Consider the following 23,859-nt stretch of genomic DNA (forward strand, 5'->3'; position numbering starts at 1 on the left):
GCTACAGTAACCGTGCATATGATGTAGGTATTTTTTTGCTCAAGATGTGTAAAATCGATTACTTTTTCCATTTTGCACAACTTTGCACATGTTGATGGGGATGCTTTTAGGATAGCAATGTAGCAAGATTGTAAATCTTTTTACAATTAGAAGACTGAGTAACGGAGTTTTTTGAAATTTTGATGCTAAAATATACCAATATATAGCATTTGAAAGACTGGAGATTGATCCTCTAAGAGCACTCACAGCAGTGGTGCTATATAGGTATAATGCTATTTTTTAGCTCCAAATATCAAAAAACCTTCACGCAGCAGAGGAGCTAGATCTAAAAAATTTAGCTCCTCAGCTACAGTGCACATCTATCTTTAGATGTGCACTATAGCTCAAAGCTATAAAAAAAAAAAAAAAATTTTATTACACTTCTCTCTCCTTTCTCATTAAAATATTCCATTCATTTTCTCTCTCTCTCTCTCTCTCTCTCTCTCTCTCTCTCTCTCTCTCTCTCTCCCCGGCTTCTATTCTTTCTTCCTCAATTTTTTTTCTCTCTAGCTCACCGGTCTCTCATCTCCCTCATCCCTCAGCTCGCCGGTCTCTCTAGCTCTCCGGCCTCCCTCATCCTTCAGCTCGCCGGTCAATTTTTTTTTTCTCTCTAGCTTGCCAGCCTTCCTCATCTCCCTCATCCCTCAGCTTGCCGGCCTCCCTCATCTCCCTCATCCCTCAGCTCGCCGGCCAACTCCCTCACTGCCGTCCTGTTCCACCGACCCACGCCAAGCCCCATCGCCGATCTCCCCAAGCCCCATCGCCCAGTCCATGCCCCTCCGCCGGCCTCAACGTCATCGGCCCAAGCCCCAAGCCGCCGATCCACGCCTCCGCCTAATCCTCCGATCAGACCCACACCGCCCAGTCCTCCCCACTTCGCCGATCAATGCCTCCGCCCAGTCCTCCGATCAGACCCACGCCATTTCTCTATTCTCTTTGCTGTGATTGAGTTTGTTTGTTTGTTTTTTTTTTTTTTTTTTTTTTTTTTTTGATGTATTTTCATATGGGAATGATGTTTGATTTTTTTCTTTTCTTCTGTGGGTTTGATTTTTTTTTTTCTTGTAGGTTTGGTGGTTGTGGTGGCGGCGATGATGGTTGTTGTGGCTATGGTTTGGTGGTACGGTGTTTGATTTTTTTTTTTTCCTGTGGGTTTGGTGGCTGTGGTGGTGGATTGGTGACTATGATGGTGGTTGATTTTTTATTTTGTTGGTGGCTATGGTGGTGGATTGGTGACTATGATGGTGGTTTGATTTTTTATTTTTTTTGTGGGTTTGGTTGTGTCTGGTGGTGGTGGTGGTGGTGGCTGATGGTAGAGGTAGGTGTGGATGGTGCTGGGTTGTTTTTTTGGGTAGTGGGATATATTATTTTATTGTAGGGGATATATTATTTTATTGTAGGGGATATATTATTTTATTGTGATGTTTATATTATTTTATTATATTGATAGCTAAAATAGATCCACTACTGCAACATATGTGTAAGTATAATAGATAAAGTAACTTTTGATGTAGTTAAAAAACTCAATTTTTAGCTCCACTACTGCTGTGGATGCTCTAAACGCACGCGTATGTGCAAAAAGAATTCTAAAAAAAGTTCATTAAAAAAAATAAAAATCCGACTCACGATGGTGATTGGCGGGTCAAGCCCGCCACAGTGTTGAACAACTTTCAATGAGACAGAGAGAAAAAAAAAAAAAAAAAAAAAAAAAAAAAAAAAAAAAAAAATCAAACAAACTGTAGAAGCTCGGAAAGTTGTCTAAAGACTCTAAACACTGAAGTCTACCATGTTCTTCCCTATCTTCAACAGCTGCTAGCCGCGAAAAGATCTAAACCAGTGTTTGGTTCTTTGAGAGCTCGAGTCTTTGACGTGAGCAGTGACCACCTATAAGGCCACTGCCAATTGCCGCGCGCAAGATGGAGTTGGATGTAGTTCTGTCCCCTCTTCTACAGGTGGTATTCGACAAATTGGCCACCCCATTTCTTGAAGAGATCACTAATATCTGCGGCGTCAAGGAGGAGCTCAAGAAGCTCCGGCGTACCTTACGCGTAATCCAAACTGTGCTCAAAGACGCAGAAGAGCGACAGTTGACAGATAGAGCTTTGAGAAACTGGTTGACAGAGCTTAAGGAAGTTGCTTATGATGTGGAGGACCTTCTTGATGAGTGCTCTCCTGAAGTTATGGTATCTGGGAATCGCAACCGATTCATCGAACAGGTACGTGTCTTTGTTCCCTCTCTGGGAAGTTTTGCGAGTTGCATTAACATGTTACCAAAACTTGAGCAGATCAAAGAGACGTTAGATGTGTTGGCAGAAGAGAAGTCTTTTTTTAATTTGAGTGAGGTATCTGTTAATAATAGTGGTAGTAGTAGAAGTAAAAGTAGGGGGATAAGGAAAACTGGCTCTCTTGTAATTGAATCTGAAGTTATTGGCAGAGAGGGTGATAAAGAGAGGATAGTAGAGCAATTACTGTCCACAGGTGACAGTGTAGGGAAAATCTCTGTTATTTCTATTGTTGGTATTGGTGGTCTTGGTAAAACAACCCTTGCTCAATTTGCCTACAATGATGAAAGGGTAAAAAGACATTTTGATCTGAAGATTTGGGTCTGTGTTAATGATGATTTTGATGTGGGGAAGATCATGGTTTCGATTTTAGAATCTGGTAGTAAGAGCAAATGTGATTTGTTTGGGATGGATGTGCTGCAGTTTCGACTCCAGGAATTGTTATTTGAGAAAAGATACTTGCTTGTGTTAGATGATGTATGGAATGAAGATCACAATGAGTGGGACAATTTAAGAACTTCATTGAGTAGTGCAGTGGAGGGAAGCAAAATCATTGTCACTACGCGTAGTGAAAAGGTCGCGACTATAATGGGCACAACTTACATTCATCATTTGGAAGGGTTATCTGAAGATAACTGTTGGGCTTTGTTCAAGCAAAGAGCCTTTGGCCATAATGAAGACCACCATCCAAACCTGTCTACAATTGGCAAACAAATAGTGAAGAAATGTGGAGGTGTACCTTTAGCTGCAAAGACTCTAGGGAGCATCATGCGGTTCAAAAGGGAGGAAAGAGAGTGGTTGTTTGTCCAGGAGAGTGATCTTTGGGATGTATCTGAAAGTGATAATGGAATTCTACCTGCCCTAAGGTTGAGCTTTAGCCACTTGGCATCACATCTAAAGGGTTGCTTTGCATATTGCTCAATATTTCCTAGAAATTATACTTTCAAGAAGGAAAAACTAATCCAGCTATGGATTGCAGAAGGCTTGATTCAATCTCCAGAAGGAAGAAGATCACTTGAATTCATTGGCAATGAGTATTTTGATGATCTGGTATGGACATCTTTCTTTCAGGCTGTACAGAGAGATGACCATGGCAACATAATTGAATACAAAATGCATAATCTCATTCATGATCTTGCACAATCTGTTTCAGGAAGTGAATACTTGAAACTAGAAGATAACAGTATAGTGAGAAGTCTCTCCCTTATTCGTCACTCATCAGTGGTTTGTGATTTCAGCTTATATACAATTCCAGAAGCATTGTATGAAGCAAAGAAGTTGAGAACTCTCATCTTAGTATTTCCAAGAGGTGATCTTGGAGAAGTTCCTTCAGGTGTTTTTTCAAGTTTCAGATACTTACGGGTCCTGGATTTAAGCGGTAGTGGCCTCAAAAAGCTCCATGAGTCCATTTCCTCTTTCATATTCTTGAGGTACCTTGACCTCTCTAACACACAGGTTGAAACATTACCTGAAAGTGTGTGCTGTTTTTTCAATTTACAAGTGATGAACCTTTCCTGTTGTTATAATCTCATCAAGTTGCCAAGTCATATAGGCAAAATGTTTAAACTGAAACATCTAATCATAACTGGCTGTGAGAGATTGACCAAAATGCCAGCTTCGATTGGGAACCTTAAATACCTCCGGACATTGTCAATGTTTATTGTAGGAGAGGGCATAGATGAAAGTCTCAGAGAGCTGCAAATTTTAAACCTTGGGGGTGAGCTAAATATCAGACACTTGGAGAATGTGAAGGATGCAACAGAGGCAATGACAGCCAACATGTTAGGTAAGCGAAATCTTCGGTCCTTGGAGTTATCCTGTGGGAATGATCAGGGGCAATTAAACAGGGACAATGATTTTGATGGAACTCTAGGAAGTGAAGTGCTTAATTACCTCCAACCACATGAAAATCTAAAGAAGTTGTTTGTAAAAGGGTATCGAGGAAACTGCTTCCCAGGATGGATGAATGTTCATAAACTCCCAAATCTAACTGAACTTGTCTTGATTGCCTGCAGAAGATGTGAACATCTTCCTACACTGGGTCAACTTCCCTTCCTTAAGGTCCTTTACTTGCAAGGAATGGATGCAGTAAAGATCATCGGCGAAGAGCTCTATGGTAGTGGTTCAGTGACATCATTCTCATCATTGAAAGAGCTAACTCTCATAGATTTTCCTAATCTAGAATTCTGGTGGCCTTTCAACCAAAGAGAAGGATTCCCTTCCTTGGTCAAATTCACAGTCAGCAAATGCTTAAAGTTACACAACATGCCATGTTTTCCATTGCTAAAGCATCTGGAGCTGCGGAGTTGCAATGATAGGATACTACAGTCAGTATCAGATCTAGCTTCCCTCACCATCATTGTTATTGAAGAATTTAAAGAGCAGTTGGTTTTCTTGGAAAAATTGCTTCAAAATAATGCTCTTCTAATGTCTTTAACTAATGGCTTCGCTCCATCTCTCCCAATTTAGGAAAGCTCAACAATCTAAAGAACCTAACTGTTCGTTGGTGTGAGGAGCTCCTTTCGTTGCCACAAGGTCTGCAAAACCTTACCTCCCTGGAGTCATTGGAGATAATTGAATGCCATAGCCTTATCTCATTGCTGGAAAACATACAAGGCCTGAGCTCTCTTCGATCTTTGTCCATTGAGAATTGCAATAATATTGCGTCATTGCCACTGGGGCTGCAATTTCTAACAGCTCTTGAGCATTTAGCTATCATGTACTGTCTAAAATTGCATTGTTTGCCTAAGGATTTGCAACACCTCTCAACTCTTAAAAGTTTGACCATCTTGAATTGTCCAGAGCTTGTGTCTCTTCCTGAGGGGTTACAACATGTCAGCACACTGCAAAACTTGGAAGTTCGTGGCTGTCCTGGTCTGCAGATTCTGCCAGAGTGGGTAGCTAAGCTTACCTCGCTCAGATCTTTGAAACTTTCAGACTGTCATAATCTAACATCTCTGCCTGAAGGTTTGCGATGTTTAAGTTCCCTTCAACATCTATCAATTCAAGAATGTCCTACCTTGGAGGAAAGGTGCAAAAAGGATATAGGTGAGGACTGGCCTAGAGTAAATCACATAGCACATGTCTATATTGGACCACTGAAGTTCAGACGAGATGACACTGCCAGCAGCTCATCTCCCTATCAGTGAAATATGAAACTTCTACCACAGTTTTTATTCCTTTCATAATTGACATGTGATGCTCTTTTGCAATAAGTTTTGTAAATATACTAGAAGCGGCTTTATATTTGAGTGAAGAAAAAGCCTTGTCATCATTTAAAATATTTACATTGAATGGCTTCAAAATCTTTGACATGCCCCCAGCAAAGTGCAGGTATAAATTGCTTTCAAAGTTGCTGCCATTTTAAGAAAAATAAATTTTTTTCATGTTTAAACAAAACTACGGCCCAAGAATTATCTTCCAACCAAGTTGTACATATGAATATGATGCCACTAATGCAGGCAGATACTCAGGCTCCCAGATGAGCTGCCACGGTACAATTTCTTTGATTTAAAAGGAACTTTTCAACACATACAACTGAGAGCATCCACAAAAAGTCTTCAGTAAATTGTTTCTAAAATAAATTCCTTTTTTTTTTTTTTTTTTTTTTTTTTGTGTGCAATACCAATGGAAACTAACCTGCAAAATCTTGAAGAGTGAAATATTGTTTATAAGATACCAAGAGGACAGTAATTTGTTTCTAAAAAAATTCCTTTTATATTTTGTGCAATACCAATGGAAACTAACTTCTGATAAAAAAAGAAAAGAAAAGAAAAGGAAACTAAGTGAAGATACCAAGAGGACAACCAAAATATAAGGTGACAAATGAAATATTGTTTATAAGATTACCAAGAGTAAATTGTTTCTAAAAAAGAATTCCTTTTATTTTTGTGCAATACCAATGGAAACTAACCTCTGATTAAAAAAAAAAAAAAACTAAAGGCAATACCAATGAAAACTAACCTTGATAAAAAAAAAAAAAGGAATTTAAAAAAATTTCTGTTAAAAAAAAAAAAAAAAAACTAAACGCAATACCAATGGAAACTAATCTCTGATAAAAATTTTTAAAAAAAAAAAAAAAAGTGAAGAGGACAGTAAATTGTTTAAAAAAAAAAATGGAAACTAAAGTGAAAAGGACAGTAAATTGAAAATGGAAACTATAAAGGAGGAAAGTAAATTGAAAATGGAAACTATAAATGAAGAGGAAAGTAAATTGTTTAAAAAAAAATTCCGTTGCCGGGAATCGAACCCGGGTCTCCTGGGTGAAAGCCAGATATCCTAACCGCTGGACGACAACGGAATTGATGATGACTAAAAAGTACATAAAATATATATAGTAAACTATTACTTTATTAATTTCAATAATTTGTACTTATTCGATTTGGGTTTTCTTTATGATATTATGATATACTGCTCTGGGCCTTTTTTTTTTTAAAAAAATTTCCCTGGGCCAGGCCCAGGTTATTCCTTACCATTTACAAGCTACTGGATAAAAATATCCATGTCGACGCCTCCACGTGAGATTATCGTATATTAATTTCTCACTCCCCACTAGTGTGTCCTTCCGTCCCCAATTTAGAAGCACCCGCTCTTTCCACCTTCAATTCCATATTTCTATCCCACCCTACCACACCCAACTCCCCAATTCAAAGCCCTAACCGAACCCAAATTTTAAACCCTAAACATTCCCAAACAAACCCAATTTTATTTCTTCTTCTTCTTCTCTTATTTTTTAAAAAATCTCTGGCTAATAATCGCGCTTCATTCCATGGCGGGAGCTCCTCCGACGGACCAGGCTCTCTCTCTCCTCGCCGCCGCCAACAACCACGGCGATTTGGCGGTGAAGATGTCTTCTCTAAAGCAAGCCAAAGATATTCTATTATCCATAGAACCGTCTTTGGCCGCCGAGCTTTTTCCTTACTTGGTCGAGCTCCAGTCCTCCCCCGAATCCCTCGTCCGCAAATCGCTCTTAGAGTGAGTGTTCACAAAAAACCCTAGCTTATAGCTTCTTTCGCTTTCTCTTCGATCTACGATTTTCTTTGTTTAGTTATTCTAATGTCACTAATTTGATTCATTGTTCTTTTTCTTTTCTTTTTTTGATTTTGAAAGATACTTTCTGATTCACACTTTTTGCTTAATATTCAAAGTACACTTGCAATTGTACTTGATTTGGATGGAATTACTCAATATTAGGGAAAATTTTTTAGAAACAAGAAATATTTTGATCTATAATGGTTTCTATTTGAATCTAATTAACATGGAACAATTAAGGGAGTAACAGTAAGTGTGGCTTCAGATAGAATATAGTGGCATAAAAGAATGAATAATCCATGGAGGATCCATAGCTAACCCTAAAAATTTGGGACTAAAGCTTGGTAGTTCTTGTTTTTCCTTCATTCTCTGTCTGTCCCTTGTTGAAGCTTTCTGTAAATACATTAACACATGCATGCCAAGGAGGTGTTTGAAATAGTTATTTTGAGGTTAATGTTTTATTTATTACACATGCTGGTGTGCTTGTCTAATTGCTCTTTTAAGTGATTTGATTTGATTTAATATGGTTGGCAGCGCGATTGAAGAGATTGGGTTGAAAGCAATGGAGCATTCTTCTGTGTTTATGCCTGTTTTATTGGCACTTTTAAAAGACGTTGAGCCGACTGTCGCAAGACAATCTATAGTTATTGGCACAAAATTCTTTTGTAGTGTTCTGGAGGAGTTGGCATTGCAGGTCTCCTCTCTCTCTCTCTCTCTCTCTCTCACACACACACACACACACACACACGCATGCACATGCGCGAGGCACGTGTGCATGTGTGCATATGTACAGGGTAGTCACTATGGGTTCCAATATTTGAAGAGGCATTTTTTTTAATGATTTTGTTTATAATTTATGTATTAGTTGGCAATTTACGATCATACCCATTATTTTTTTTTGGAGATGATATCTAGATTTTCTTGTGGTTACTGATTTGCAGTATCTGGTTCAATCATGTGCTTTGAGTTATAAAATCTTGGTGGTTCTCTTTTACTACTTATGTTCATTCTGAAAAATTATAGTTTCACCGGCGTGGTAAAATTGAGAGGTGGCTTGAAGAGCTTTGGATGTGGATTGCTAAGTTCAAGGATGCTGTCTTTGCCATTGCGTTGGAGGTATGTACATTATATTGCCATGCCCCTTTGAATTTCTAAAGCTTACTCTTCATTTTTTATTTTATTATAGTATGAACTCAACATGGTTATGTTACATTGACGATGCGCTAAGAAAATTGGGGCCTGGATTTGACCCTTAACAGCAGTAAAAAATGTTTAAAATACAATTCAAGGTTTGTCATACAACATTTTTTGCATATGAGAAACTGTATGTGCAAAAACTTTGACAGTGATCCTGTTCATGTAGTGATGCATTAAATCGGTCTATTGGTTTTTGAGGCTGTGGTCTATACAAAGTGTGCCAAGTATGCATGTGCTGGGGTGGGGGTCTAAAAAATATAGGGTGTCTATGTTTCTTTATCTTTACCTCTTTCTTCTTTTGCTACACATTGCAGTTAATTATTATGATTAGCAGTGTTACTGCATTCATGTCATAAAATCCTGTTGGAATTTCAATATGCTTTTCATTTGATGATTACAAATTTGCTGTGATACTTGCTTAATCTGTGTCTTATCAGAGAAGTGAAGTTTGACTGTTTAGTTTGTTTGTGAAATTTAATGGTTTCAGTAGAATCTATTTGCTAAAGATTCATGTGGAATTCCACTTTCACTTGTATTTCCATTTCCTTCTGTCTTATTCATGAAACTGTTGGTGAGACCCATTGTGTTTTGGTAAGTCAAACGAACAAAGTCTTGTGGTGTTAAGTAAACTTGTATGTTGTAGCTGTTAAATATTTTCAATATTGAGCTAACCTGAAAGTTATTTCAACTTTATTTTGTAGCCCGGTTCTGTTGGGACAAGGTTGCTGGCTTTGAAATTTTTGGAAACATATGTTTTACTTTTTACATCTGACACCGATGATTTTGAAAACCCTGTCACAGAAGGTAATGCATTTTGACTTTCAGGTTTAATCATTTTACTAAAAATGATTTGGTTTAGGTTTCATATGGATGCATTTTCTTTTTTTGGATTGGTAAGTTACGCATGCACCTCATTGGGTCTTGAACCCATGACCTCACCCTCCACCTATTTTTGTGGGAGGAAGTGCCAGTTGAGCTATATCTCATTGGCTCATAATGTTGCATTTTACTTGCCTGATTTCTTTGCCAATTTTTTTTATTCTTTCCATTCTTTTTAAAAAAGGAATTTGATTTTTGACTTTCTTTGGATATACATTTGGTTCTTTACAACAGCTAGCAGACAGGCTTTTAATATATCATGGCTGGTTGGTGGTCACCCTGTTCTGGACCCAGTTGGACTTGTGTCAGAAGCAAACAGAACTCTTGATGTTCTCTTAAATCTGTTGCGGTCTTCTAATAGCCTCCCTGGTTCATTGACAATAACTGTTGTCAACTGGTGAGCATTCACATGCCAGTACTCATTTTGATTTTTGCATTTTGTGTGATCTTCTTATTTTCTCATTATTAGTGAGTCCCCTCATTTTTTGAGTCTTGTAAGATCTTGACATCTTAAGCAGGTTATTATGTGGATGGATTTCATTTAAATGAATGAGGGTCATATAAATTGTATCTTGTGTACCATCTTGTATTTTGTTAAATGTTAAAACTGACTCTGCCCAGAGGATCTATTATGATTGTGGCATCTGTTACTAATGAGTCAATGTAGGATATATGACAAACAGATTATGAGATTCAAAGTTGTCTGGCTTTGGATACTTTGTAAATTTTAATCTTTCGAATTGTCAACAACTTAGAAATATGTTCCTTTATTTTGCACATAATTTTTCTTTGTAATTCTTTAGGCTACTTTGTATTCTTTCTGCATAAAGTAGTCTTCTCTTAATAAAATTATACTTTAGAGTGGTAAAATTTGGGACCTTATTTAAGTGGGGTAAAATTTGGGGTTTTACACAATGTATTTCCATTTCTGAATTTCTTCTTTCTATTCGTATCTCTTCCTGAGGTACTTGTATTCGTTTTAAGTTATGAGGGTTCACCATCGTGAACATGTTGTCCTTTTCATGAAATAAATCTTTGATTACCTATCAAAAAAAAAAAAAAAAAAATCTTTAGCGTGGTTCCTAGCATTTGAAACTCTTAGATTTCATGGTGATTGTTTTCTTTTGGTTTAAGTTGAATGAGACACTATTTATTCTTAACCTGACTGTGAGTCTAGCTTGTGGAACTCCTTTTTTGGTTGGTAGCATGTGGAACTCTTAGGTTTTGTATTTGTTGTATTCTTTTGAATGAATCTGAATGGCTCCTTTGTAACTGGTTTCTGAAAGGCCTTTTTACATTAATCCTTTGAAAGATGCAACTAGTGTTCTTTGAATGGTGTGTTTTTAGCATGAGTGGATCTTTTTAGTCCATGGGAAGAAGCTCTTGTTTTGTGTAATTAATATAGCATTCTATGTAGTCTTTGAATACTGGAAAGTTGAGAGATGGAACAACTCTGATCAGCCACCAACTTGTACCGTAAAATTTTTCATTGTCTATGGGTAAGTTCCAATAAAGAATAGGCATGAGTATAAAAGCAAAAAAATCACTAGAGAATCACAGATAACAGAACCATGAAGCTTATCTAATCTCTCTCTCTCTCTCTCTCTCTCTCTCTCTCACACAAACACACACACACACACACACGCAAGCGTACATGTTCCTGGAAATTCCAAATGGCTCCTCTTGGTATGTGGTACCAAACTCATGAAATCATATGAAAGGTTTTAATGAGATGCTAATATTCAGATCCCATCATGGGTGATAGGCCTTTTATGAATATGTACATGTTTCTGTATCTGTGTGTGAATGTTGGTTTGTCTGTGTTTTTATGTGGATATATAATGAGGTCGTACCTAGTTCAAAAGCCTCTCACTTCCGTGAGGTCTGGAGAGGTGATTGGCTATATGCATACAAAAATTTATCAAAAATAAATTTCAATGCTTTTACATAAACACGCTATCTGTGCACTTATATGGCAAATATGCATGTAAACAATATTTGCTTAGCGTGATGATTGTTATTATATACAACTTGAATATAATTGGACTTTACTCATTTTCTCTTTCAGTGATAGACTTGGGAAGTTTATTTGCCCCTCACTGCGTGTTTTCTTCCCTTTTATTTTTTTCAAGTCCAGAATGTATAACAGCCTGACATATTTGAAATATATGCTAGTCAATTTTCATTCTTTCTCCCTTGTAGGAAGGTGGTTTGTCTCTAGTAGTTCTAGTACTCTGCAACATGAATATTTTGTTGTATTATTATGATACTTCACGATTACTGATGTGATTAAATATCTTCAGATTAATGAAGGCCTTAAAACTTTAACATATAGGCGGTAGGTCTTCATGTTGCCCTCATTTTTACAATCTTGAAAGTTATGGAGGGATAACTGAAGCTTGGAAACAGGTTGTAGAACAAGTTCAACGGCTTGTTTGTGATATTATTGCAGCATGCTGATCAGCTCTCTTATGAGGAGTTAATGGCATTGGATACTGCTGCATTGGTGGTTCAGATAATGGGAGTTACAGGGCTAGACAATGTTAGACTGCACATTGTTTGGGTACAGTGGAGCACCATTGGCCAGTGATAGGAATGGATAACTGATGGATAAAAATGGTCTTCTCGTGTGCTGAGGGAAACATCGTGGTCAAAAGCGACGCAGTTTATACTTTGTAAACTGTTTAAAAGACCATTTACTTGAACATTGTTTGAGTTTTTATGCTGTATGCATACAGCTGATGATGTTCGATCTATTTGAAAATGTATTGATTATTTTATTACAGTTGATGCACACTTAATACCTTTAATAATCAAAATTTCTTTTTAACTGGGGATTACCTGCTATATTAGCTCTGCTTCTTTCTTATGGTTCCCAATCTTTATCTAACTTTTAATTTGATCACAGCACTTGATTCATTATATGGTAAACACATGCATTTATAAACAATCAGCAGTGATGACCCTTCACCCGTTTAATTATTAGGTTTAAAATTTAAATGTGTTGTCATCTCCTACTTTTTTTTCCTTGTCATATAGATGGTATATACCTGGTTCCTTGAGATTAGATTGTATCATATAGGCTGCCAACTTGGCCTTGAAACGAATCTTATCATCTGTGAAAATTTTTACCTAGCGATTTTTTTAGCCATGTATCAAGCAGCTGATGTCTGCAGAATGAAAGACAGTAAAGAAACAATATGATTGATTTACCCAGTGCATTTGATCCAGAATCATTTTTCATGAGGATTATGCATTTCTTTTGTTAGGTATGAAAATTATGCATTTGAGCATATTTAGACACAAGCAGTTCCAGAATAATGTTAGAAGTTGTTGATAATTTCCCTCTAGTTTTGATCAGTTCTTACAATCAGTCAAATGCCTCTAAAATTGTGTGAAGGAAATTGGTGTTGGTATCAATATGAAATCATTACTTAGATTGATTTCTTTGTTCTGTTTTTATATTTTCCACTCAACTAGAAAGTTTGTTATTATGATCATCACTGTCTTATCTATTTCTCAATGATACTTCTCGTCAACCAAGCATTAGTCTCACCAATTTAGCCTTCTAAATTATTGTAGTCCCCAGCCTGTTAATACTGTTTCTCATAGATGATTTTTTAGTTTTATTGTACGAATGAGTGCCATCAATATATTTCATCATAGAAAAGAGATTTGAGAAATTGAAATAGGTAAACAGAGTCTGCTGCACTGAATTTGCACTTGGAAGGTTGTTTTGAACCATGCACTACATTTTATGAGATAGGGTGTTATGTGTTGTGTTTCTACAGATAGCAACATAAATATATATATATATATATATATATTTTTTTTTTGCCAGGATCATGATCAAATAATAAATTTAACATACTGTATTGATGAACATGAAGAGAGTATCCACTTTATTTTGCTAAAATGATTTTGTTGTTGTTGGATCAAGATTCTAAATTGTTGGTTTTGGAGATATTGGCAGCTTGAGATAATGGAATATATTGTTATCAAATAAAAAAGGAAGGAATTTTCAGAAATGATTATGGACAATGAGAAAATTTTAAACACTAAAAAATTCCAAGTTCTTTTTTTTTTTCTGAAAGGATTTCAGGTTCTTTCAAATGTAAGCAGATATGAGTTGTTTAATACCAATATCAATGTCTTTTCAAGTATTTTTAAAATGATAACTTTGTAAAATTTTCGACATATCCTTGCTGAAACCTTGGGAGTATTGGAGGCAAAGTCTGTTATGTGAGTCATGCATTGTAGGTCAAACTGGTACTGATCTTTTGCACTTGCCATTTGTACTGGTATAAAACAGCTAGAACTGTGAACAGATTCTGTGCTACTTAGGTAAGCGTAATAAGATATTTATATATCTTGCAATAGATGTCTTTTGTGAAGCAGGTCTTGGTTGGTGCTCCTAAGCAACTTTTGTTTAATTTGGTTGGCCAATTTCCCTGTTTATTAGTTTTATCATGATAAGACTTAGTTTTGTTTGTGCTTTTCTTTATAAGTTTCTGCTTTTGTTGTTGTTATTACTATTATTATCACAGTCTAAGGTAGGGTAATGAAACCTTATTGGGAGATAGTCTTCTTTGTAAATCAAAGCTTATTTGGTTCACACATTTTTCTCTAGGAATGAGGACATTCAGTATGGATATGGATGCAGTGTACTATTCAATTTGTATTCTCCATATTTTGTTTGTTTGGTTCCTTCACTTTCTTTAAACACTCAAATTTTATGTTTTCAGACAAAAGAAATTTAAAAATCCTGGTGGAATAAAGATGTATTTGCATCAATTTCTATTACTCATTTTTTTCTTTCCAGCCATTAGTAATGCATGGCATGATAACACAGTTTTACATTATCTATGTTTGTGTGGTATTAGAGTAAGTTTTGCCTATGAGATGAACTACATCTTCTGCCACATAATGACATTATATCTGTAAGAAACCTGGTGATGGGAATAGTTACTATATACCTGTGATTAACTAATTTTCATTTTGAATATTGCAAATATCAGAGGGACAATTTCCTTGCAGCATTTGGTTGTAGAAGATTGTCCAAATTATAGGAAGCTAATATATATACTAGTTTGATTGAAGCTTGTAGTGACTTGTATAATTATGATGTTGAAAAATGGATAAAGAATGCGGTGAAGTTGTAATGATTGAAGGATCATAGACATAGAAGTGATTGGACCATTTTGAGGACAATGTTGGAAATTTTTTTCTAGAGCATTATACATACTAAAGTAGAATATGTGGTCCTTCCTCAAAGATCCTTATTTTGATGAAATAGAATCCAATAATGGTTTTATGCTCTTATAAAGAGGTTGAAGAGTAGTGTGCATTGGAGACTTCTGGTGTTGGGAACTTGGATGAGCCCCTGAAAATTTAAATGGGGAAAATATTCTTTAGGAATGTGTCAGGTAAGCAGTAGATTCTGAGTTGAGTTGGACTTGTGCCTGGATGCAAAGGCAGTGGGAAGTTGCAATGAGTATCTACTGCTTGCCATAATTGTGGTGCAAGGCATGTGCCCTTTGTTGTGGCATTATGGCATCATTCAATACCAATATGACAAATGAGTTGGCTGCACCGGTCTCATTTGTCTGCATCGGTTGTCATATTATATCATCCTCTTATTTAGTCATTTAGTGGGCTAAATGAGTATTCAGTTACTTTACTCATCCGTCAATGCTGGTGCAACTTTACAAAGGCTTAAAACATTTTGTTGCTTAGTTTAGATTAGTAATGGTCGTTTCTATCTTTCGTATTTGTTTTTGCTAGGGAGAAAGGAAAGTATACATTTTGTTGGCTAGACTAATGCTGCACCAGAAGCTGCCTCGCATCTGAAGCAGTGTGAGTACTTGTGGCTTCTATTCTTTCATCTTTATTAGTTTTCTTAGTAGGGATTTTAATGATTTAAGTAGTTGAGGGCCTGATTTCTAGTTTGCACAAGAGTATACCAGTTTAGAGATCCTAAACAAATTTGAGATGGAAGGTTAACACTGAAATTTATTGCTGGTGGTACTCTCATGATGTTAGTCAGGCATCAATCACTTTTCAAATAAGCAAGTGTTGTGAGCTGATATTGTTAAAAGCGTTACTCTCCTAGACAATTATTTGGGAAAATATTATTTGAGTTGATTGTTATAGCAGTAAGGGCCGAGCCTTCTCAAATAGTCATATTTTGGTGAGCAAAGAGTTGATTAGGCATTTGCTCATTAATTTCTCATCTGCAGGAACAAATTGGATGCATATGTTTCAGTTAGTCTTGAACATATTTCTTGAAGTGGTTTGTTTCCTCTTGTAGGGCAGCAACTGTGCAATTCGACATGGCTCTATGAAGTCAAAAGCATGTCTTCCAAATAACTCTCAAGAAATCCAAATTTACAATAATATCTAGGTTGATGCTAATGAAATATTTCAGCAAGTTTGTGGGAGGAAAGTACTTAGGATATTCATAAAATGAGTAGCTAAAACAAGAATACTAAGATGGATACATGGAAATACACGAAAAGACAAGATTTGAAATGAGGAAATTTACTTTTAGACAGTGGTGGCCCCTATTGATGAAAAGATGAGGGAGAGTTGCTTGAGATGGCTTGGTCATCTTCAAAGGAGAGTGATGAATGCATCGGTGAGAAAGAGTGAGCTGATTCAAGTTGAGGGAATGGAAAATAGGTAGGGGAAGGACCTATCAATTAAGAAAGTAACATAGAGGATGATTTTGGATAGAATACAATGTGGCAAAAGAAGACATGTGGCTGATTCTAATTGGTCTGTTGAGGATTTATAGGCACCTCAAAAATTTTGGGAATAAGGCTTGGTTGTTGTTTTTGTTGATGATGATGATTGGCTATATAATTGATTTATTACTATGCCCTAATAGATCCTTTTCTCCATTAGTTCATGTTAACAAGATTAAGAAATATTCTTTTAAAAAAGAAAACTCTAAATTTCTAGCATGCATTATAATCTGCTTTTTTATTTTTATTTTTTGTAAGTAAATACTTTTATTGAAAAAAGAAAAGAGACTGACACAGAAGGATTTGTACCCCCTTTTCAAAGCATGCATTTATAATATTTTTCAAGGCTGTGATGGCTTGTTTATTTATTAATAATCTGCACGGAAATCTTTATGTATTAAGAGGCAGTTTTGATCTATGAAGCCGGGCTGTGTTCAGTGCAGGAATCAGAATGGATTTATTTTTATAGTTCTGGTTGATGCTTCATTTGGAAAACTATATATATATTGTAAGAACTTTGAAAATTGGCTATGTTATTGAAGCTCTATCCTTTTTACCTCTGATATTGAAATTGGAGTCATGTTGCGAAGTTGGTGTGTTTGGGGATGAGACTTGAAAGTTACTAGTCATGGTGGTGATTATGGCAGTGTCAGTGATAGTGACAGTTATAAGTTACCAGTATTTTATAGTATAAGCCAGGATCATTCCAAGCTTTATGTGAAATAGTCATCTTGTTTCTTTCAATTTGTTTGTTTGTTCCATAAATATGGCAAAGCATTGTGTTACAGTTGATCAATACCTGGTGGCTCTTTTTTTTTTTTTTTTTTTGGTAGAGAATTTTGGGGGAGTGGGGGGGGGGGGGGGGATTAAGAATGAATTAGTGGTCTGCAGTTGCAACATATTCCTTCCATTTCTTATTGGTTTCTTACTGTATATGGATTGATGCTTGCCAATGGTTTTATTATAACGTACTTGAATATAAGGTGGTGAAGAGTTTAAATAAAAATGCTAAATCGTTCAAGATCTACACCTAATGAAAACTTTCCTTTTGGATGAAATAAGCTGTGTGGTAACTGAAGTAACTTCTCATGACAAATCAGATCATGGCTAACCTGTGCTTGTAGAATAAAATGTGCTTACTCTTTGATTGGTCAGTGTGTCCTTGTTGAACAAAGCACTGATTGGTAAATTATTGTGGATATTTCATAGTGTAGTTACCATTCTCCGTAATGAAAAGTATGGTTTTTAGGCCAATGGATGGTATGGCAAATTGGTAAAGTAGCTCATCAATGCATGTGGAGATCCAAGTTCTAGAGTACCATGAATTTCTTCCTTATGATTGGAAAATGGAATGAACCTAAAATTTGGTTTTTAAGGTTTGCGTGGTGGGGTTATCACTTTTTTTTTTCATCTTTCTTCATGAAGTTCTGTACAACTTTGTTAGCAACTATTTTACTGAGCTATCATTTTCCAATGAAATAAATTTTTTTCATGGTCTGCATGGAATTATTTGATTTTATTTTATGCCCTATTTACTTTATACATGTGGCTGACCCTAACTAATTTGTTGAGGATCCATAGCCGACTTCAAAAATGGGGAATTAAGGCTTGTTGTTGTATTGCAACTTTCTTGGTAGCCCTTTCTTTCTTTTGGTTTGCATGTTTTGGTATGAGTATTTCAAGTATGGCTATAGAATAAGGCATTTTACTCACACAAGATGCTGTGTGAGCCTCATGTCATAGCAGTTGAGCTTTTGGTTTTTATATAATGAAGGTATTCAAGAAGAGAACAAAATAAACAAAATACCATTTTTATACATTTTAGGAAGATACTCGATTGGTTGGACAGAGAAAAGTCATCACTAAGCAACTAGCAAATAACATAAACACAATAAAATAAGTGTGCTTGGGCCTTCTGTTTTGTTGTTTGGTTATTATTATTCAACAAAAAAATTGAGAAAGTTGTTTTGAAGTGTACAACTTGTGATTTCAGGTGTTAAAATAAAAAAGGGTGCATGAATGTTTCATGATTTCTAGTTCATTGTTAAGCCTTAAATTCTATTAGGACTTGATTATTTGCTGACCCTTTGGATACTCTACTGTTTACTTCCACTTGTGTTCTAGTTCATCTAGTTCTTAAGGTTGCCTTGTTGGACACCACCTTTCCATGTTGCCTTGCTCAATAGTATCTAGTGTGCTGTAAGGTGTATGCTTGTAGGTGTTGTAATCTTTGAAACTTTTGGCTGTTGTCACAACGCAAATGTTAGGATTTTGTCGAGTACCTGATGTCTAAATTTAAATGAAATTATCTTGCTCAATCAAAATTTTTATAAAAGTCATGCTAGAGGTTCTTAAAACTCCTAATATGTGAACTTTTTCCAGTTAATCCTTTGATAGTCATTCAGTAGCATTGAGATGATTCTTTACTTTAATTTTGGTGGTTTCTGCAGCTTGTGTTACTTTGTGTCAGGTGTCAGTGTGCAGATGTGCATGAGCACGTATGTGTGTGTTTTATATGTGCTAGAATTTGACTTTTTATCTCACAGGGCTTGAATCTGAATATATTTTGTTGATTTTTTCCTTTGTTGTTTGTATTATCATTTAGGCCTTGTTTTAGTTGTTCAACTGGCCCACGTGTTTCATCTCACTATGTTAACCTTTTTTTATTTGAATACCTGATGGAAATATTGGTTACACTTTTCTTCCTTCTGCAACTCTTACTATGGATGATTTTTCATTTTTAATTTGTTTATGGGTCTAAAACCTATTTATTTGTTTTCAGTCTTACAGCCATAGCAAGGAAGAGGCCTCTCCACTATAGTACTGTTCTTTCTGCTCTGCTTGATTTTGATCCAGACTTTGAGACGGTCAAAGGATATCATGTTGCTAGTGTCCAGTATTCATTAAGAACTGCACTTTTGGGATTCCTAAGGTGTACACATCCAGCCATCATAGAGGTAAAGTAATTTTACATTTTACATTTTGCATTATTTTCTTTTATTTATGTTTGATGAATTCTTTAACTGTAAATTCATTAAGAACTGCGCTTTAAATTAGATGAAATATTTTCATTTACAAGTTTGAGTCACTGATGCTTTAAGCAATATATTTTTTATTTTACTTTGTTTAGGGATATTTACATTGCTTCTGTTGCTTAATATGACCTTGAAATGTGGATTTTTCAGTTAATTTCTTTTTTGCCGACTGGAACACTTCTAAAATGGTTTATCTTGGAGTAATCTGAAAAGTTTATACTGTCCCCTGTATTTCCAACACTACATGGAACATGGAAGAGCAGAATATGCAATACTTAATATTGACTCCAAAACAACCCTATGTTCCTTTTTCTATGTCCAGATTTTTAATTTAGTTGGTGGATCATTTTGTTTTCATCTTTAGAGCCTGGTTGTTTAAGCTTATAAGCCGGCTTAGTTTCAAAGTCTTGCTTTTTTCTAGATACAGCTGTACCCAAATCATTTTTAATTCAAATTAGTGAATGAATTTAAGGTATCCCAAATGGACAATAGATAATTAAGAATTTTTTTAGGTAGCAAAGAAGCTTTAGACACATCGCTATGTTTCTTGGGCTCTTTGTAGGCATACATGCTTGTAAAGCAAAGAAATGGTGAGGCCCAGTAGGTCTTATATGATCTATGCAAAAGGCCCCAAAAGTTTTGCTGTTGTTCACCTGGTCTTTTGCCTGACATTGGGTCTTCTGTTTCATTTTCAGTCAAGGGAAAGATTGCTTAGGGCTCTCCGTGCTATGAATGCTGGGGATGCTGCTGATCAGGTTATCCGGCAGGTTGATAAAATGATTAAAAACACTGAGCGTGCTTCACGTGATGCTCGGTTAGGCAAGGTAATTTCAGAGTTAGTGTGCTTGACATTTAGCAATTTCTTATTTATTTGAATCTACTCACTGGTTTTAAATTTTTGATTAGGAGGATCAATTATCAAGCCAGCTGCCTGTATCAGGTGATTTGTTAAAAAGAAGGTTTATGACTCTGGACAATGAAGAGCCAGTTAATGGTCATGAGGTGGCTTCCAAGCGAATCCGTTATGGTCCTGACAGCCAGTCAGCTTTGGCAGTTCAAGTAAATGATTCTGGGCAGGATTCTGTTCCTGTTAATGGAGTATCTCCTGTGTTGGATGGTCAACTGACCCCTGTGGAACAAATGATTGCCATGATTGGTGCTTTGCTTGCAGAAGGAGAAAGAGGTGCTGAATCACTTGAAATCCTTATATCAAAAATCCATCCGGATCTGTTGGCTGATATTGTCATAACAAATATGAAGCACTTGCCTAAGACGACTCCACCGTTAACCAGGCTTGGGAACTTGTCAGCAACTCGACAAATGGGTTCTCTAAGTAGCCCAACCCAGGTTGTTTCAATATCTGCTTTAACAAGTTCTGTTGAATCTCCAGATGTCAGTGCACAAGCAGCTCTTTCTTCAACTACTGCAACTAATTCATCATTGTCTGATACACCTCCAGTCAATACCCTCCCTGCTGATTCTAAGCGTGATCCTCGCAGGGTAAACTTCTCCAGTTTTCAATTGCTATTCATGAATGTGTATCTATCGCTACTATTGAATTTATTTCAATCCGTTACAATCTAAATATTTAAATGCGTTAAAATGAACTCCTAGTATCTTTTACAGGATCCCCGTCGCTTGGATCCACGCCGTGTAACAGTCCCTGCTGGGGTACCTTCCATACCTACTGCAGAGGACACTGGAGCTCTGCAATCTGAGTTTGACGCTAATATTTATTTGAGTAAACATGTTTCACTTCCTGTTGTGAACACTCATGAAAATCCTTCCACGACTCTCATTTCCAAGATCAAAAGTGAAGATAAGATTTTGGAAAGTCCTTTGGTTTCTAGCACTGATCAACCAACTCCCAAAGAGGACATTCTGGATAGAGCCGAGGAAATTGACCTGATCCCAGAGGTTGATCCTTCTTCAGATCCTGCACCTTCTCCTGTTGACAAAGTTGATGAGGACTCGGTTGCAATGAAGTTTTCAGATGATGTAGTGACAAATGGGGTTGATACACCATCTTTTCTAGAATCTGATCAGCATTCTCCAACTGTTTCAAATGCATCTGAAGATAACTGTCAAGATTTACCGCTGCTTCCATCATATGTGGAGCTAACACAAGAACAGGAAAGAAGTTTGAGAAAATTGGCAATTGAACAAATTATTGAATCATACAAGCATTCATGTGGGACTGATTGTAGTGAGATTCGTATGGCATTACTTGCTCGATTGGTTGCTCAGGTAGGTTGTCTTCTGATTATTCAAATGCAAATTTGTGAATTTTTTGTTATAAATTTGTAAATCAAGTAAACAGCTGGATCTTCTCTTTGGAGTGATGAATGCCACAGCTTGCATGTTCAGCATTAGTAGCTGAGAATGTCATAAACAATCTGGAATTATAGGTTAGTGTGTGTCTATTCACAGACAAACAAATGCCTAAATGAAAACAGGCATACATACTTCGTGTTTGGCATAACTCTGCACTTTCTGTTGGTACTCTAGTATACTTAAAAGATGACTGATCTTGGGAAACTTCTCTAAAATATATTGTAAACAAGGTTTAGTATCTACTGGATACATGTTAGTGTTCTTCAGTATGTTACCGTCATATGCCGGTCATCACCTCTTTTCTGATGATTCTGTCACAAATCTGTGTTGCACTTTGTTCTCCTTGGGTTAGAAGATAGTTTGTGGGTTATTGGTTATTCTTGTCCTCTTAACCCACTCTAAAACCCACTTAAATTGTTATTTCTGTTGTTGTCTGATGCTGTGGCTCTGGCAGGCTGTGTGAATGGACTTCTACAGCTAATTGCATAATATGCTGTTCCCCTGTCACTATTCACCTCTATATGTTGTCTCAGAGGTTTAATTTCTCATGTTTAGCAAGTGATATTGGGAATTAATAAAATTGAAATCCTTGACAAAACACAAGTCCAAGATGCTAAAATTTAATTGATGGTGAAATGATCAGTGGGAGTAACTAACTTGCTGAGTTGGTAAATGTTTTTGCTTTTCTAAACGTGGTTCTGGATGTTGCTATCTAAACCTGTGCATCTTACACATCTATAATTCTCTTGTTCCATTTAACATTTTTTTAAAATAAATAAAAGTTATCCCATTATTCAGGAAAAACAAAGTAAAAGTTATCACATTGTTTAGCCAACTGCAATACAAATGCTCTATTACCAAGTTCAGTATTTAAGTAAATCTATATTGAATTATATAAACAGTATATGGACCTCTATAAAAAAATAGTTTAATATTCCTTTAATATGATGTCTATAGAATTACATTTTGATTTTTCCTCCTTTCACAGATTGGTGCTGATGATGACATTGTTATGATGCTGAAAAAACATGTTGTTGTGGAATACCAGAGACAAAAGGTATCTCTGTCATTAAGCTTGCTGATCCTCTTTTTGTTTATTTTGTCTGGATGACTATCCTGAAGTTTGTCTGTGAATAATTCTTGTTCAGTATAATTGCTGGTATTTGTGGGCCAGAAATATGTTATCTATTCACCACATTTTCTTTAAATATCTTCTACTTAATTCCAAGGCAATTAGTACAGGTCTGTGAAAATTTATCTGGGAAAAGGAAAATGGAAAAATGACTCTAGCTCAAATAACTCTAGTTCAAATGACACTTCCTCCTGGAATGGAGGGAGAAGTCATGGATTCAAGACTCACTAGGTGTATTTGTAAACTTACCAAGAGAAAAACATTACAAAAAATAATGAAGGAAAAATGATAAAGCCCCAAGAGGTGAGTAGCATACAAGGAAAAAAAAAGAGATGAAAAATGATAAAGCTCCAGGAAAAATGATCCCATATCATCACAAACATTTGTATGCTTCGGGTGTTCTTACCTATGTTTAGGCCTATGATGTTTGTAATTTGAGTGTTCAAATGTCCCTGCCTAACTGGGACATTTGATTTGACCTTCCAAGTCTTGTCGATGGAAAATGTTGTGAAGGTTGCATAGTGACAAGCTTCTGAGGCAAGAAGGAGAGAAACGACCTAGAGAAAGAGAATTTTTTTTTTTTTTTTTGGATAAGTTACCTAGAGAAAGAAATTAAGGGGGAAAAAACTGTCTTATGAAGGTTGCACAATGGTTGCGGCCACTCACTTATCAAAACAAGAAAAAAAAAGCTATTCTTTATTTATTTTTTGCTGGTCTAAGGTTCTTTAGATGTATTCAAGCATTGTTTTGTTAGTGCTTAGGTTGTAACATATGGTCATTCTATTGGCAAAGCCATTTAAGGTTTCCTTCCTACATTATGTTTGATTTGGCATATTACGGTTGTCATGTTGTCATACTCTGCATAAGCTTTTTCTATTGTCTTCTTATGTCACATAGCCATGTTGTCATACTCTAGGTAAGCTTTTCTATTGTCACCTTGTGTCTCATAGCATGTTCTGCATAAACTTAAATTTCACTTTTTCTAAAGGACCTCACCATTTCTATGGTGAAATGTTTTGTCTAAAGGATGTCCATGCATGACCTTACGGTCCTTGGGAACAAGAAACACAACATGCTTTTAATTTTTTTTTTAATAGGTAATTAGAGTAATATTAATCATGATGAAAAAAAAATTGAAGAAAGAAAATACATGGTGTTCATGATGGTGAATACAAGCAAAAGCAACA

General features: G+C 36.1%; 2 protein-coding genes and 1 non-coding gene across 4 annotated transcripts in view; 2 read left to right on the forward strand and 1 right to left on the reverse strand.

The window, feature by feature from the left end:
- The first annotated feature begins 1,786 nt into the window (after positions 1-1,786).
- LOC115970842 (putative disease resistance protein RGA3) lies at positions 1,787-5,576 on the forward strand. The gene has a single exon (XM_031090461.1). The coding sequence runs from the start codon at positions 1,953-1,955 to the stop codon at positions 4,785-4,787; it is 2,835 nt and encodes a 944-aa protein (XP_030946321.1). The 5' UTR covers positions 1,787-1,952; the 3' UTR covers positions 4,788-5,576.
- A 970-nt stretch (positions 5,577-6,546) lies between these two features.
- On the reverse strand, positions 6,547-6,618 carry TRNAE-UUC. The gene has a single exon. It is a non-coding gene; the product is annotated as a tRNA-Glu (tRNA).
- A 236-nt stretch (positions 6,619-6,854) lies between these two features.
- The window catches only part of LOC115971962 (symplekin), a 32,999-nt gene continuing 15,994 nt past the window's right edge, over positions 6,855-23,859 (forward strand). For both annotated transcript variants that reach the window (XM_031092089.1, XM_031092090.1), the window contains exons 1-10: positions 6,855-7,292; positions 7,884-8,043; positions 8,373-8,465; positions 9,248-9,350; positions 9,660-9,822; positions 18,954-19,128; positions 19,902-20,030; positions 20,113-20,706; positions 20,833-21,453; positions 22,529-22,597. In XM_031092089.1, coding sequence (XP_030947949.1) covers positions 7,087-7,292; positions 7,884-8,043; positions 8,373-8,465; positions 9,248-9,350; positions 9,660-9,822; positions 18,954-19,128; positions 19,902-20,030; positions 20,113-20,706; positions 20,833-21,453; positions 22,529-22,597 — 2,313 coding nt within the window. In that variant the 5' untranslated portion in view covers positions 6,855-7,086. The remainder of the gene's footprint in view (positions 7,293-7,883; positions 8,044-8,372; positions 8,466-9,247; positions 9,351-9,659; positions 9,823-18,953; positions 19,129-19,901; positions 20,031-20,112; positions 20,707-20,832; positions 21,454-22,528; positions 22,598-23,859) is intronic.

Source organism: Quercus lobata, chromosome 12, assembly GCF_001633185.2.
Source record: "Quercus lobata isolate SW786 chromosome 12, ValleyOak3.0 Primary Assembly, whole genome shotgun sequence".
NCBI classification, from domain to species: domain Eukaryota; kingdom Viridiplantae; phylum Streptophyta; class Magnoliopsida; order Fagales; family Fagaceae; genus Quercus; species Quercus lobata.